The following is a 15,360-nucleotide window of genomic DNA, read 5'->3' on the forward strand; positions in this document are numbered from 1 at the left end:
CTCTTTTTTCGTATAAAACAAAAATCAAACACGTTCTGTGACCAAGTTGCAGCTTAATAGTATTTTTCATTCCTTTCCTAGTGGCAGCTCAGCGACAGCTGTTTAAGCTGAAATGAGGTGCAAAGGCGGCAAAGTAGTTTTCACATGATGCACTGTAAAGGGTTACTGGCAGCTTTTGGAGCAGTTCACATTGACTCTGAAAGATGTGCTGATGATCCGCACAGGCAGCAGGTTAAATCACATAAACCTCCTTTGGTCTATATGTTGTGAACAGCATGTTGTTGTGAGTCAGCATGTTTGGCAGGCGTCGCAACCATGTGATCCCATTGCAAGATGGTCTCTAGTTTTGAATTTCGAGCGTCATCAGAATCACATGACTGATCCTGTGAGTTTCTGAGTTTCTTTATACCTTCTATATTCTTCTTTTATTCAATTCCTTCCAAGTATTCACTACGTATATTATATGCAGCGGAGAAATTCTAGTTTTGACATTATTCCTAACACTGACACTCTCCTATTGGTCTGTCCTATTAGTTAGCTCAGCGTTGCCCACAGTTTGAGAATTTACTTGTGGTGGTGGGTGGCACGGTGCGTGTGACGGCCATGTTCAGTAATAAACTAGTCAAACAAAGGTTTATGAATAACTCAGAGAGACCTAACATTGGTTAGCTGTTATTTTAGCTAGATAGCTAGTTTATTTTCATTTATTTTGAAAAATGGAACCATTCAACAGTGGCTCATTGGCCATAATTCTCACTGTAACAGTTAATGCACTCAAATACTGACATATTGTTAATAAGAAAAAATAAATAACAGTGCAGCTTGTGCTGGTTTATACAGGTATGATACAATGGACTGACTAACATGCACACATGAAGGCACATTATAGTGGGACTCAAGCACTTTGACCAGATGTTAAAATTCTGTATTCTCTACGGCCAAGTACGGTCGCATACCTGCAGCGATAAAAACTCCTGTAATATTAGTTGAGACAGAGACTCGCCCTCCAGTCTGGTTTTGTCTCGTTCCGCTAATCGACACATTCAGATGATGCTGTGTGTGTTTCCACAGACTTCAGTTGAACAGTGTCAGCATACATTTGACAGTAATCCTTGCCCATTGTCACTGTAACTAACTGGGAAACCGTAATGCTCTCATGCATTGGATCTAAATGTCTAAGCCAATTAGCATGCTACAGCTGATAGACAACAACTGGTGCACTGCCAAAATGTTTCAGGTAAAATTCGCTAAAGCTTCTGTGCTAGTGGTGTAAACACTATAGCTGATAGACAACAACTGGTGCACTGCCAAAATGTTTAAGGTAAAATTCGCTAACGCTTCTGTGCTAGTGGTGTAAACACACTCTCCCGGTGCTCCGAGCTCCCAGTCCAGCCAGTCAGCTAGCACTAACTGTTAGTGTTACTTACAGTGCATCCGGAAAGTATTCACAGCGCTTCACTTTTTCCACATTTTGTTATGTTGCAGCCTTATACCAAAATGGATTAAATTCATTTTTTTCCTCAAAATCCTACACACAACACCCCATAATGACAACGTGAAAAAAGTTTTTTTGAGATTTTTGCAAATTTATTAAAAATAAAAAACCTGAGAAATCACATGTACATAAGTATTCACAGCCTTTGCTCAATACTTTGTTGATGCACCTTTGGCAGCAATTACAGCCTCAAGTCTTTTTGAATATGATGCCACAAGCTTGGCACACCTATCTTTGGGCAGTTTCACCCATTCCTCTTTGCAGCACCTCTCAAGCTCCATCAGGTTGGATGGGAAGCGTCGGTGCACAGCCATTTTCAGATCTCTCCAGAGATGTTCAATCGGATTCAAGTCTGGGCTCTGGCTGGGCCACTCAAGGACATTCACAGAGTTGTCCTGAAGCCACTCCTTTGATATCTTGGCTGTGTGCTTAGGGTCGTTGTCCTGCTGAAAGATAAACCGTCGCCCCAGTCTGAGGTCAAGAGCGCTCTGGAGCAGGTTTTCATCCAGGATGTCTCTGTACTTTGCTGCATTCATCTTTCCCTCTATCCTGACTAGTCTCCCAGTTCCTGCCGCTGAAAAACATCCCCACAGCATGATGCTGCCACCACCATGCTTCACTGTAGGGATGGTATTGGCCTGGTGATGCGCGGTGCCTGGTTTCCTCCAAACGTGACGCCTGGCATTCACACCAAAGAGTTCAATCTTTGTCTCATCAGACCAGAGAATTTTGTTTCTCATGGTCTGAGAGTCCTTCAGGTGCCTTTTGGCAAACTCCAGGCGGGCTGCTATGTGCCTTTTACTAAGGAGTGGCTTCCGTCTGGCCACTCTACCATACAGGCCTGATTGGTGGATTGCTGCAGCGATGGTTGTCCTTCTGGAAGGTTCTCCTCTCTCCACAGAGGAACTCTGGAGCTCTGACAGAGTGATCATCGGGTTCTTGGTCACCTCCCTGACTAAGGCCCTTCTCCCCCGATTACTCAGTTTAGATGGCCGGCCAGCTCTAGGAAGAGTCCTGGTGGTTCCGAACTTCTTCCACTTACGGATGATGGAGGCCACTGTGCTCATTGGGACCTTCAAAGCAGCAGAAATTTTTCTGTAACCTTCCCCAGATTTGTGCCTCGAGACAATCCTGTCTCAGAGGTCTACAGACAATTCCTTTGACTTCATGCTTGGTTTGTGCTCTGACATGCACTGTCAACTGTGGGACCTTATATAGACAGGTGTGTGCCTTTCCAAATCATGTCCAATCAACTGAATTTACCACAGGTGGACTCCAATTAAGCTGCAGAAACATCTCAAGGATGATCAGTGGAAACAGGATGCACCTGAGCTCAATTTTGAGCTTCATGGCAAAGGCTGTGAATACTTATGTACATGTGATTTCTTAGTTTTTTATTTTTAATAAATTTGCAAAAATTTCAAAAAAACTTTTTTCACATTGTCATTATGGGGTGTTGTGTGTAGAATTTTGAGGAAAAAAATTAATTTAATCCATTTTGGAATAAGGGTGTAACATAACAAAATGTGGAAAAAGTGAAGCGCCGTGAATACTTTCCGGATGCACTGTACTTACTGTTAGTGACTAACAGGACGGCTAGCTGGATGCAGCTACAGTTAGCAGCAGTTAGCGGATACTTTAGCAACAAGTAAAGCTACCAGTCCATCAGGAAACTCCGTAAATCACAGAGTAGCGTAGCAGTCGGAGGACATCCGAGGGAAAACCAGAAAAACTGTGTCCATAACTGTGCGGGCTGTGTTTAGGGCTCAGAGGCACTGGGTGCTGCCCCTTGGTAGACTTCCAGGAAGTTGGTCAATCAGAAGAAAGTGGGCTTTTAAGGAGGGGGGGCTTAAAGAGACGGGAGCTAAAACAGCTTCAGTTTCAGATGGAGGATGAACTGAGGGGCTGCATAAAGGGCCAGTATAAGATAAATAAGGATTTTTTTTCCTCAGCCTAACTCTAGTTAGTTCTCTAGTTATAGTTGCTCTATATGAGCATAATAGGTTCCCTTTAAGCTATATTGTGGGAAATGGAGGATCCAATGCTTTTGGAGGGGCTAAAAGTCTGGATATCTCAGCCTCTGCTTCAATTTTGACCATTATTTTTTCTTTCTGTTTCTCCCCAATTTTATGGAAGTGCAATACAAATCACTGTAGTACCCCTTTGATGAAATAAAACTCATGTAACTCAGGGTAAGGTCACATCAGGTTTAAGCAGAGATTATAAACTCCAGTCAAGTGATTTCTCCTCTGGGTTTAATCTACTCTACATCTTGTTTATTTCACATTACATGATAATTCTAGGTATTATGTTATAAGGCACTGAGGATGAAAGTGATATTTTTATATATTTATGTCAGACATGCTCATAGTGCTCACTAGAGGGCAACATTGTCTTGTTAAATCTCTTCCTTTCCATGGTCCTCTGGAGGCTCCACAGCGTCTCATTGGAGCCTAGGAGTTTATTGTTTTGTATTTATCAGTCTTTCCATCTGTCTCCAGAGGTCCTCTGAACCGCATTGAATACCCAGCAGTGCCATGTAATCCACATAACACAATAATCTCCATGTAGAGCTGTGACAGATGAAAATACACACACGAGCATGCACGCATACACAAGCACATACACAGCCTTTGAAGTCCCAGAATTTCTCAGAGTTAAGTTTCATTCAGTGGAACTAAAGCAGTATGTTTTGGAGACTCTTTCTCCTTCTTCTGCTGCTCACTGTTTGAACTATGTTGAGTGCCTGTTGCAAGACTAAATGTTTTTCCAGTTTGCTGACGAGGAAGGATAGAACAACAGTGGAACAACCGATTGTTTCCTGCACACCATTTGTTGCTGTCTGTAATTCATTGTGGGAATAATATGTTATCCATTTACTGTTAGGGATTTTGTTTTGGTTGTTTCTGATAGCTGAAGTCAGTGTAACCACTCTACTTCATATTTTTGTGCCAATAAATGTGTTAAATATAATTTAGTGCTCTTTGAAGCTTTTTAATTATTGTTACATGAGAGAGAATAGCATGTGCTCATTGCGTTTGTTTCCTGTTTTCTTTGGGCAAATTGTTGATGATGTAATCTGGTCTATTATGTGTTTACCATGGTCATCAGCCTTCTCTCTATCTGCATCTGCTTGAAACAATGTCATCACTCATCATTTGTGTGCTTGCGTGTGAAGTTCCAGTCAGCTTTATATTTGTGAGATACTGAGAATTCCTTTTCCATCTGGAAAGGATCAGTCCTGTTCTAATGACGATGGAGACTGATTGTGCAGGTTATAGTAACAAAGCCAAGCTGTGGGCTCTCACCTTCCTTTCTTCTCCATCCTGCACAAGCTCAACCTCATATAGATATACATCATACACCAAACCACTTGAACCATGTGATCAAGGAACTCATGGACCCTCAGGGGTCCTTGAAGGAGGTCTTTGGTGTCCCTTGAAAAAATGAAAAGGAGTTTTAAGGCATATTAGGGCAATTGTAGGTTATAAAACAATATGGAGCTGGCGAGGGGGTTAATGTTCAGAGAAAAAAATGTACAAGATTAAAGTCGTAAATTTACAAGGAAAAAACTTGGTTATTCTCTGAGATCTAAGTTGGAAATGTATTAACTCTCGTCTGATAGAAATATTGAGTATGTGCACAAAAATATTTTGAGGTTATACTAGAAACTTACATATTAGTCAAACCCTCCATTGGGTTGCCTGCAGAGTAGTTTTGATTCACCGGATGTAGGCTATTGGGATAAGTCTGCCATTTGCTGACTATTTCAGTCAGAATTCTCATCCCCCTCCACTATCTGCGTTGCTGCATCCTGGATACAAACGAGTGTTTTTTCCCCTAACCCAAACTGACAATGGGTTTCACAGTAGTGTGGAGTCTGTGCTAATGACAGTACTGTAGTCTGGCAAAACCAGAGTATGGTTGTGCTGAATAAAGAGACTATTGCCAATTTATTGTATATATTTTTATATTTTATTTATTGGGGGGGGGGGGGGTAATAGCAGAAAATGCACCTATTCATTATTTCAATAATTATATTTAAATAATTATATTAGTAATAATGTGTTTTGAATTTACAATAAAAAAAGATTAACATGATGTTAATGAGTACAAGCCAATGTGTCTTCCTGGTTGTGGTTTCATTCATCGTTGGAGACATGTGCGCTGATGTGACTTTGTTTTCCCTACTTCCTACTGATTTCCAATACCCTCATCATATTGGGTGCTTAGTTTCACACGATGATCAGACAACCTGAAAATACAGTGGCCATCTTTGACATTGAACAAACGGAAAAAAAAAAGGTGTAACACTACACAGCTTCAGTTTTGTCTCCTGGTGGGCTAGAAAGTGTTTTGTCATCCTTTTATTCCCTTGTTCCTGATTGACATGTCCAAAAACCACAACTGTTGAGTTTTGATCATAGACTGAATTAGTGTGTTAGCTTAAGCCTTTTTTCCCCTCTCAGCAGTAAACATATACAAGACCATTTGCTCCTCCGTCTGGTTTGCAAATAAGAATACAGGTTACAAGAAATAAGAAATAACAGGTTGTTTGTAGTAAGTTAGTCTTTACTGGTCTACATGTTGTTGTTATCTGTGCACTTGTGTTGCCTTATGTTAATTTGATCTGCTGTTTGTGTGTGTGTTAACAGGGCGGATTCTGGACCTGAAGACAGGAACAGTGAAGAAGGAAGGACAGCAGTCCTCCATGAGGATGTGCATGGGCTCCCGACGCTCCTTCATATGCCGCATGAGGTAGGTGTGTGTGTGTGTGTGTGTGTGTGTGTGTGTGTGTGTGTGTGTGTGTGTGTGTGTGTGTGTGTGTGTGTGTGTGTGTGTGTGTGTGTGTGTGTGTGTGTGTGTGTGTGTTTATTTCTGTCCGTTTTGTTTGTCAAATTGGTTTAATTTTTCTTTCTTTCAATTTTTCTCTACAATTCTTTAAAATGTATATATCTTGGTGAAGCTTGCAGAAATGATGAGTATACTCTAGAGATGTAATTTTTCAGCAGTACTAATTATGAATCGTGTCAGCAGTAGATTTAGATAATGACTCATTAAAATGAATTAGATGTGGCTCAAATGAAGCATGTTGAAAACAAATGATATACTCACTTAAGCTTTGTAACAGTAAATGGTAATCAATTGACATGCAAGCAAGCTGAAGTGGTACACAATGGTAAACAGCAGGGGTTCATGTAATGTGGCAAGCAGTCAGCACAAAGTGACAGCCATTAGACGTTTACAAAGACATGAATGGCAGTTTTCTTTCTTTCAGCTGCCTCCTACACAGAACATTCCAACATTCCTGCTGAGCTGTTTCTAATTAGCCCCACAGACGCTTTTACAATAGTGTTTCATATGAGACTGTGATGGTGTTCAAGCTATTATTCCCACAATTAATCATAATATGCAGGTCTGTGTTGAACTATCAGGGTGAGTCAGAAGCAGAGGATGAAACTAGATGGAAGATATTAACAGAGGTAAAAAGTAGGGTTGGGCAGTGGGATTTAAATCAAAATTACAAGATTATTTTTAAGATATTAATATATATATATAAATGTAGATGTCCTGCTCAAGTTTTTTGGCCCAGATCCCAATCTTAGTCCTTCAATACTGGGTATCTGCCGATACAGAGTCTGATCCGATACTTAAATATTGATTAAATATGTATCTGACACATTGAAGTAACAGCTGTAGCTACTAAATCTGACACATCAAATTTGTGAATTTTGCCAACCTCTGTGTCAGAGCTTTTCGCAAAGTTTCACATTCACACACTCACACATTTTCACTCTCATATGCAGTGGAATGCTGTACTGTAGAGCCTAGCTGAGGTGGAAAACACAGTAGAGGACAGTAAAGAAAGGATTGGAATTTGATTGGCTTAATTTTAGCCGATAACGATCGATCTGACATAGGATAAGGACAAGGATAGGTGTGCTGCGAAATTAATCTTTTTACCGACTACACCTGCATCGCATGTACGATGTGCGTAGTGTTGTGTGAGTCACAGACAAAACAAGATGGTGAGCTTTCCTTTTGGGATTGTGTTTTCAGTTTTTGTACCCAGCACAGCGCTGTGAAACTTTTTCACCGACTTTGTGTAGTATGGATAAGTTAACATCTACAGACTACATGTGAGGGATAAAGTTACTAAGCGACTGCCAGCTGATGCCTGTTTGATACAAAGTAGCCGATATACAGCATGATTACTTAAAATGAAGACACTTTGTGACCCATTTATGTGTAAATGGACCACGCACACCTCGCGTAAAAAATATAAGTAGAAGACTGACCTGTTTTTACATTTGTAGAGCAGATCTCCGCACCACTTTTGCACTGCTCTCACACCTGGTGCAGCCAGTTTTATTGATTATAGTGAAAGCGTAATGTTGTCAAATTTAGCCCGCTTATCAGTGCAACAAACTATGCCACTGCTATGGATTACAGACAAAAACAGGCAAAACTTTGAACACATGTTAAACAATGGCTTAAATGGCTGATTTTATTAGTTTTGGTTCAGGTTTTACCTATAAATATAAACATGGTATTAGATCTTGACCTACCAAACTGCAACATGGGGCTTCCCATAACCTTAACTTTTAAAAAAATTGTGAGGCTTTGGTGCTCACAAGGTTTGTGTTTCCAGTATTTTACAACCGGGGATGTTTCAGATACACGTCATTAACTAGACAAGTGGCGCTATATTGTTATAATATTGTTTTTGTTTTTTCTTTCACGTTTACATTGACATACAAGTTTATACTGTACGGCTGAGCAAGAGAGGGCTGCAGGGATGACGTATATTTGTAGGCCAATCCGGACGTTAGCATCACTCTGGGTCCCTCCACTCATTGTTGCTGGAGACTTCAATCAGGCTAACCTTAAGAGGGTTATGCCTAACTTCCATCAACATATTGCCTCTGACACAATCACTGATACAGGTCATGTCCTCAGAATCAGCACCTGTCTGTACTTTCTATCTGCAGAGCGTTTGGTTTTATATCCTTTCCGCCAAAAGTCGATGGTGGGTTACTTGCCCAAGGGTCCTATTTTCATGAAACCAACAGTGCTGCCAGATCACAGTCAAATGCGCCCTGTCCCCTGTGTCTGGAGTGTGTCACTTTGTGGCTAGGCTCCCTTAGCGCAACTGTGGGGTACTTGGGCACGGGGTGGGATCATAAAGAATACATTACCATAGATTATAGGTTGGTGCATTAGAGGCTGTGACCATCATGACCACATTCACTAAACACAGGGCTCTCCCTATTTGCTCTACTTAGCTACATGCTAGAAGTTGACTTGACTCACCAGTGCAATGAATTGGCACATTAGCTTAGAAATTGGTGTCAGGCCTCAGTGCACATGCTGGAACGGGCGGCGTTCTCTTTTTTATCCACACTATGATTTTATATTGTCAACATAAAGTATGAATTAACACATTAAAACACAACATTAACTTATAATGAGTTCCTCCATTGTTTAGCTAAGTTTCTTACCTCTACACTTTTCTCTGTTCAAGGATTCAGCTAAAACTGGCACTTTGTCAGCTTCAGTTCCATGACCAGTCAGTGGACGGTCAGGAGGTAGGCTGAAGTGTTTGATTGGTTTAAGTGAAAGTAAACCTGAATTTATTTATTTATTTGCCAAGCCTATCAACAAAAACATTTTCTTTCTATCTGTTAAACTATCCCAAACATATACATGTGTAATATTTAACAAGGATTTATTTCAAGTGGAATTGTATAATTTTATTGCTGACTTAACTACTCTGGACTACAGAGGACTTGCACACAGACAGCAAAAAAGGAATTCAGACTAGAGTCTGGATTTTGAATACTTCAATTTGACACATCGCATGGCTGTACAGACAGTGAATAAATAAAGAGCATAGAGTGCAAAAGTGTGTTTCAGTCCATGTTGGAAAATGAGGCATACATGATGAGTCACCTTAATGTGTGTTACTCTCTAGGTGCACCTAGTCAATGATCTAGGGCTTGATTTAACACACAGGTGAAGTTATTACTAACACATTAGAATGATGTAATTCCATAGCACTGACACATTCTCTTACCCATACTGATATATTTACGCATACAAATGTTGCTTGTACACTGGGAATGGGACCCACAATATATTTAAGTAGAAAACCATATACTGTAAACCTTTATCCTTCAAATTCACCATATTTTTCATATTTGAACCTCAACAGAATAATGCATCCATAAGCACTTGAACAGAAACTGTTAAAGTGGATGTAGTCAGATTATTTAAAATGGGTCTGTGGAACATAGTTTGGACAAGACATCTAGAAACTAGACGTCAGTCTTAGCACAAGGTCCATTAGTAGTTGTTCTGGAGCTTTCGATCATATCAGACAATCTTTTTCTGCAGATGGAGTTTGCCTAGTTGGCTTGAAATTGTAGCTGTTCAAATTTTGCATTTTTCTGAGTACTGTAAACCTGCAATAACAGATTTTTTTTGGCTCCTTGGGGGCAGAGGAAAGAAGTTGTGAACATTGACAAATCATGACAGTTTAAGTTGATATGGCTCAATCAGTTGCTTAGGCCACGTTCAGACGGACTTAAGCCCGGGGTGGAAAAAAAGAGCCCTTTTATTCATTTGAATGCAGCCAGTTCTGTGGTGTAGTGGGGGTACCAAAAAATTGTGGCTCCACCTTGTGGTGGGATTGCAACTACTGTTTCTATGGTCAAGAATGAACTTTCAGTCTTATACATACATAAACAAACAAACAAATTTCCCAAAATTCCAATCTGACTTATTTGGTATCTTCCTACATCCCTACTACAATTTTAGATAAAATTGTGTCAGTTTGAACAAAGTTTGACTGCACAGCATGATTTTTCTAGATTCATATTCGTCCATGATTACATTATTACATAATGACTGGCTAACCAGTGGGAGACTACTGGTTGAGGTGTTAATCTGATAGATGGCTGTAGTTCTTTTCCTTTAAAAGGTTCGATATGGAGTTTTCAGAAAGTCCTATATTTTTTTTGATCATTGGCTCCATGATACTAACTCACAAACTAACTCTCCGCTTGCAAACCACTCTATCAGCTAAAGTTAAGAAGCAACCAATGCCAGTTCCATGCCGTGCAGCCAAGTCACAGCCAGCTGGCCAACCCCAGCTTTGGTTACAGTTACCTAGTTGGTCGTCCCTGCCTTATATCGCTCTTGGCTAGTAAAAAGCAATTGGTAGTTATACACTATAGCTTTGCGTGTGGTTTTTTTTATTTTTTTTACTAAGGTTAGTCAGCTAGCTCTGACTTAGCTATGCTGCATGGATCTGGTGTTGATTGCTTTGTAATGTTAGCTGATAAAGTAATTGGCAAATGGCAAGCTAGCCAATTTACCAGCCAGATCAGCCCCGAGAGTCTGGGTGTATTAGCTGACTTATCCACTCAAGACAGTATCTTGCTATGCTAGCTAGCCATTTGTTTGCGTCAGCAAGCAAACTACGTGGACTATGTGTTTTGGTTGGTGCCGGCCGTTTGTTGAAGTTAGGGGACACCATTTCTAGTAGTAGTAGTTAGTTCAGTACAAGACAGTACAGGAGAGGTGCCAGTTCACCTCCTGGGCACTGCCGAGGTGCCTTTGAGCAAGGCCCCAAACCCCTAACTGCTCAGGGGGCACCGTTGCATGGCCTATATGCATGTAAATTGTACAATAGAGTGAAAAAACTTTTCCCCGGGGATTAATAAAATAATTCTTCTTCTTTTTTATAAATTGAGGTATCCACAGATCCATAACCTATTCCACATCACATGAACCTCAAGCTATATACCTTTCTATCCTGACGTGATAGCATTAATATTTCTTCTACCCAGAGGTTGTTGGTTAAATGACTGGTGTTCCCATACTTCATAGATGATTAGACTTAACATGTTTGCCATCTATATTCTAATGATTATTGTCGTATGTTTGACATCACTCCATCTCCACTCCATAGCTTCTGACCCTTTACAAACCCAGTTTCTTGCTAAATGTGTCTCTTTCCTTGCATTCTATGTCAGGATATCATGGAGCCATAGCCCTCATTACTCATTGGCTTCAAACTACATCAAAACAGCTTTGACTGCTTCAAGTGATGGGAAGAGTTCATGTTAAGTTTAACAAAATAACACACCTTTTCCTGACAGGCTGTAGTTGTGTTAGTGCCAGAGTATGTAGACTCATCAGGGGCTGCTGTAGCCTTGTTTTGTCTGGATTTGTCACAAAGGCCTGCGAGTTGCATGAGAGCCATAGTGTGTTAAGTTGTGAGGAATTTGTTTAACTGGCATGTTCCTGTGTTATGTTGCTATTCCAGGCTCTACGTAATTCAAACAACATGCTGCTGGGACACTCTGAAAGAGACTGCAGGCAAACAGTGAAACACAACGACTGCTGTGACACGTACATAAACACGGCTGAGAGGAGCAAAGCAGGCTAACATTTCAGGGTAGCCATTATTGGATCCAGGCAGGCTTATGTAATGTTCGCCACGAGACTGGCCTTTCCACAGAAAAACATGCTGATTGTAAACCACTGGCTCATTTTCCTGCGACCGGACATTAGCCAGATGTAGACTGGCTAGTGGGGTAGCCTGAGGGCCAGGCTGGGTTAGCTTAGCTCTCAAAGGTGTGTCTCTCTTCCCCTCTGCCTGTGGTGATCGCACCGCTTGAGGTGATGCTTGGGCTGGCTGATCTGGCTTGATGATCAGAGGATGCTATGGGCAGTGATCTTCTCAAGGTCTGCTGCACTTTATCCAAACCCTGTGCTTCCTTTTCCGACGTTAATGAGTGTATTTCTGTAAAGGTACATCCTTCCTTAGTTAAAATGTGCTTCAGCAATAAAAGTGAAAATTAAAACAAAAGTGTAGCAAAGTTTGAGGGAGCTACGGGCCACCGCGTCTGCAGTGAGTTATTAGGGTTACCATGGTTGTGATCTGGCATTTGAGCATGGCATTTCACTTCTGTTGGGGAAAAAAAGGTTCTCAAAAAAGGCATCCTTTTTTTTCGTACACATACCCTGTATTCGAATTGTATTCCCACACCTATAAGATTAGACCAACAAGTAAAGAACCATTCTGTGTTTGCTATATGGTGCTTCGACATTAATAAAACATTTTCACAATAGTTTTTAGATCTTACTTAATTTCATGCAAACGAACACCACCATCGGAGAGCATGGGCAGCTGCAACTGGCCTCTTAACTGTAGTGTGTGGCACTCGGATGTGATGGGAAATGTGGTGAGTTGCTGGAATGTAATATATAATGTTGTCTTAATTTTGTATTTGTGTACAGGTGCGGTAGTGCTCCTCTGGATCACATCTCCCTAAACCGTTTGTCTAACATGAGGAAGAGATACAGGTACAGAGACTATCCACTATAATTCCTTTATTTCTCACCAGCACTCCATCTCTTCTCCCATACCTTGTTTCCCTTACATCCCTTTACCTTAAACTGGTGATGTGGAACATGTTCCTGTCAGTTTTTCGAAATCCTGTTCCTGCATTTAATTGTGTATACATGTTTTTGGGGAAGTAAATCATTCTATCTGCCTATTTTGACATATGGTTGAAATGCTGTAACTATAATATTTTCCAAAAAAGAAGCTAGAGTTGAAAATCAATCAATGATAAGGCAGTGCAGGACAGTTCTCTTTGTAGTAAAGATGGAATTACAATATTGTCTTTCATTAATACTTGTATTTTGTTGGCAGCGAAATGTATAGATATATACATATAGTTAGTAGAAATGAGGCAGACTTCTGACATAAGCCACACCCACGTCTGTTGTAATCTGAAAACAGATATTTTTGTGACATAAACAGAAAAAGATACAGATAGTAGCTTTGCATTACACCCCTAATATACAGTAATACAGTATGTAAAGCTGCTTGGAACCTAAAAGCCATTACTTGAACAGAGAGATGAAGCCAACAGTGTTAAGTATTACATGTATGTGAAGGCCTGTATTGTTGTTGAGTCTGTCCACAGCTTTGTCAGAGTATGTAACATGCTGCTGTTTCTGTGTGTGTGTTTGTTGGACAGGAATGGCCTTGGACCCTCAAAAGAAGGAGAGGCTCAGTACTCTGTGGTGCATTGCACTGGCTACATCAAAGCCTGGCCCCCTGCAGGTAAACAGACACACACACTTATACACATCCTCAACTCGATGCTCTTGTCTCTATCTCTGCTTAACCCAAACTTCACCTCACTGCATGAGTCCCTGCCCAGAGCGAGTGTGGCCTGGTTTAACCTAAAGCAGCTGCAGGCTCTTCACAGCTCTTGACCAGGACCTGGATTCAACCACAGATCCACAACAGCCTGTGTGGTTCTGGTATCCATTTCAGGGTGTGTGAGTGGAGCCGCAGGATTTTTACAAAAGTCTGTGTTGTCTTTTGACTCTGTTCCATGAGGCTGTGTTCAGATGAAGTGCCAAGCAAACATTTCATATCTTTGTCGTCTTTGTGTGAATTTGACTGCTGGAGTGATTTTGCAGTCTGTCTTTTGACTGATGAATTTCCCAACTGACAGTACGGATGATTGCTGTAACATGGTGTTTCCCTACCAGGAACTTCCCAGGAACTCTCCTTTCTGCTCCTGTCTCTGTACAATCAGAAAGCATTGTACATGAATGCTGCCTCTAAATATCACGCTACGTTAAATGGACTTCACTTATAAAGCGCTTTTCAACCTTAACAGTTCCCAAAACGCTTACAGATCAGGTCTCATTCACATATTGATGGCGACCAAGCTGCCATGCAAGGTGCTGGCCTCCATCGGGAGCAATTTAGGGTTCAGTGTCTTGGTTAAGGACACTTCGACATGTGGACGGGGGGAGCCAGGGATTGAGTGCCACAGTGCTAACCACTACATCACCATGCACACCACCATGTTATAAAATGCAACTGCAGGGAAGCATTCATCACATCTGTTATGGAGTGAAACTGGAGTGTATTATGTGGAAATTGCTGCTTTGCTCGACGCACATATTGTGATCCCATCCACACCCTGAAATTTGGTCTGAAGATCAAAAATCTTTCTAAAATCTATATAACTCAGTAGAGCACCAAATGTGGATTAATCCGTCATTAATCCTGAAAGTAGTCCCAGACAAATGCACTTACCTCTCTTCCCCACTGCATTTACCCTCTTACTTACTCCATTTACCATTTTCTAAAAGCTACAGTGACCAGCTGTTTTAGGAAATTACTGAGCCTTTTTTTATTGAAACTATGTATCTTTGAGCAGTTGTGAAGATTTGCGAGGTAAGGAAGTCAGACAGTATTGAGATACGGACTAACAACTTGGTTTTGGTCATTTCATGAGAGTTGTCGACAATAAGAAAAACTAGAATAACACAGAAATAGTTAGAATTACCTACTGTACTTGGTCCAAATGTCAACTGGTACCTTCCTGTACCATTTGTCCAAAATCTGTTGTTAAATTTAGAAGAACACATTTTTAGAAGAATTTTGGAAGAATTTATTGATAAAAGAGGTATTAGATTTTGCTTTGAGATATAGTTTTACCTATAGTTATATAGTGTAGTATGGGGTGGATCTGAGGCACACCAGTTCTGAGAATACACAAGGCCTCAGATGCACTCTGTTACAGAGACAGGGGTCGGAATGCAACCCCACAGTCTCAAACCAGGTGTCTAAATGGCTGATGTGGTAAAGTGGGGTGATGGAACTGAACAACATCAAGTAACACACAACTAAGTCCCCTCTTAGAACTTGAAGTTCACGCTGGAATATTTCCAGGTATAACACACACACACACACACACACACACCCACCCCATATGTGTGTTGAAATCATTGACATATGTTTAACTTCTTGCCTAAAAATA

At 40.8% G+C, this 15,360-nt stretch overlaps 1 protein-coding gene across 1 annotated transcript in view; it reads left to right on the forward strand.

Moving 5' to 3' along the window:
* arnt2 (aryl-hydrocarbon receptor nuclear translocator 2) overlaps window positions 1–15,360 on the forward strand; it is a 54,022-nt gene that overhangs the window by 18,184 nt on the left and 20,478 nt on the right. The window contains exons 6-8 of the mRNA XM_070909845.1: window positions 6,151–6,253; window positions 12,806–12,871; window positions 13,555–13,640. Coding sequence (XP_070765946.1) covers window positions 6,151–6,253; window positions 12,806–12,871; window positions 13,555–13,640 — 255 coding nt within the window. The remainder of the gene's footprint in view (window positions 1–6,150; window positions 6,254–12,805; window positions 12,872–13,554; window positions 13,641–15,360) is intronic.

This window comes from Enoplosus armatus, chromosome 1 (genome assembly GCF_043641665.1).
Source record: "Enoplosus armatus isolate fEnoArm2 chromosome 1, fEnoArm2.hap1, whole genome shotgun sequence".
Classification (NCBI taxonomy): Eukaryota; Metazoa; Chordata; class Actinopteri; order Centrarchiformes; family Enoplosidae; genus Enoplosus; species Enoplosus armatus.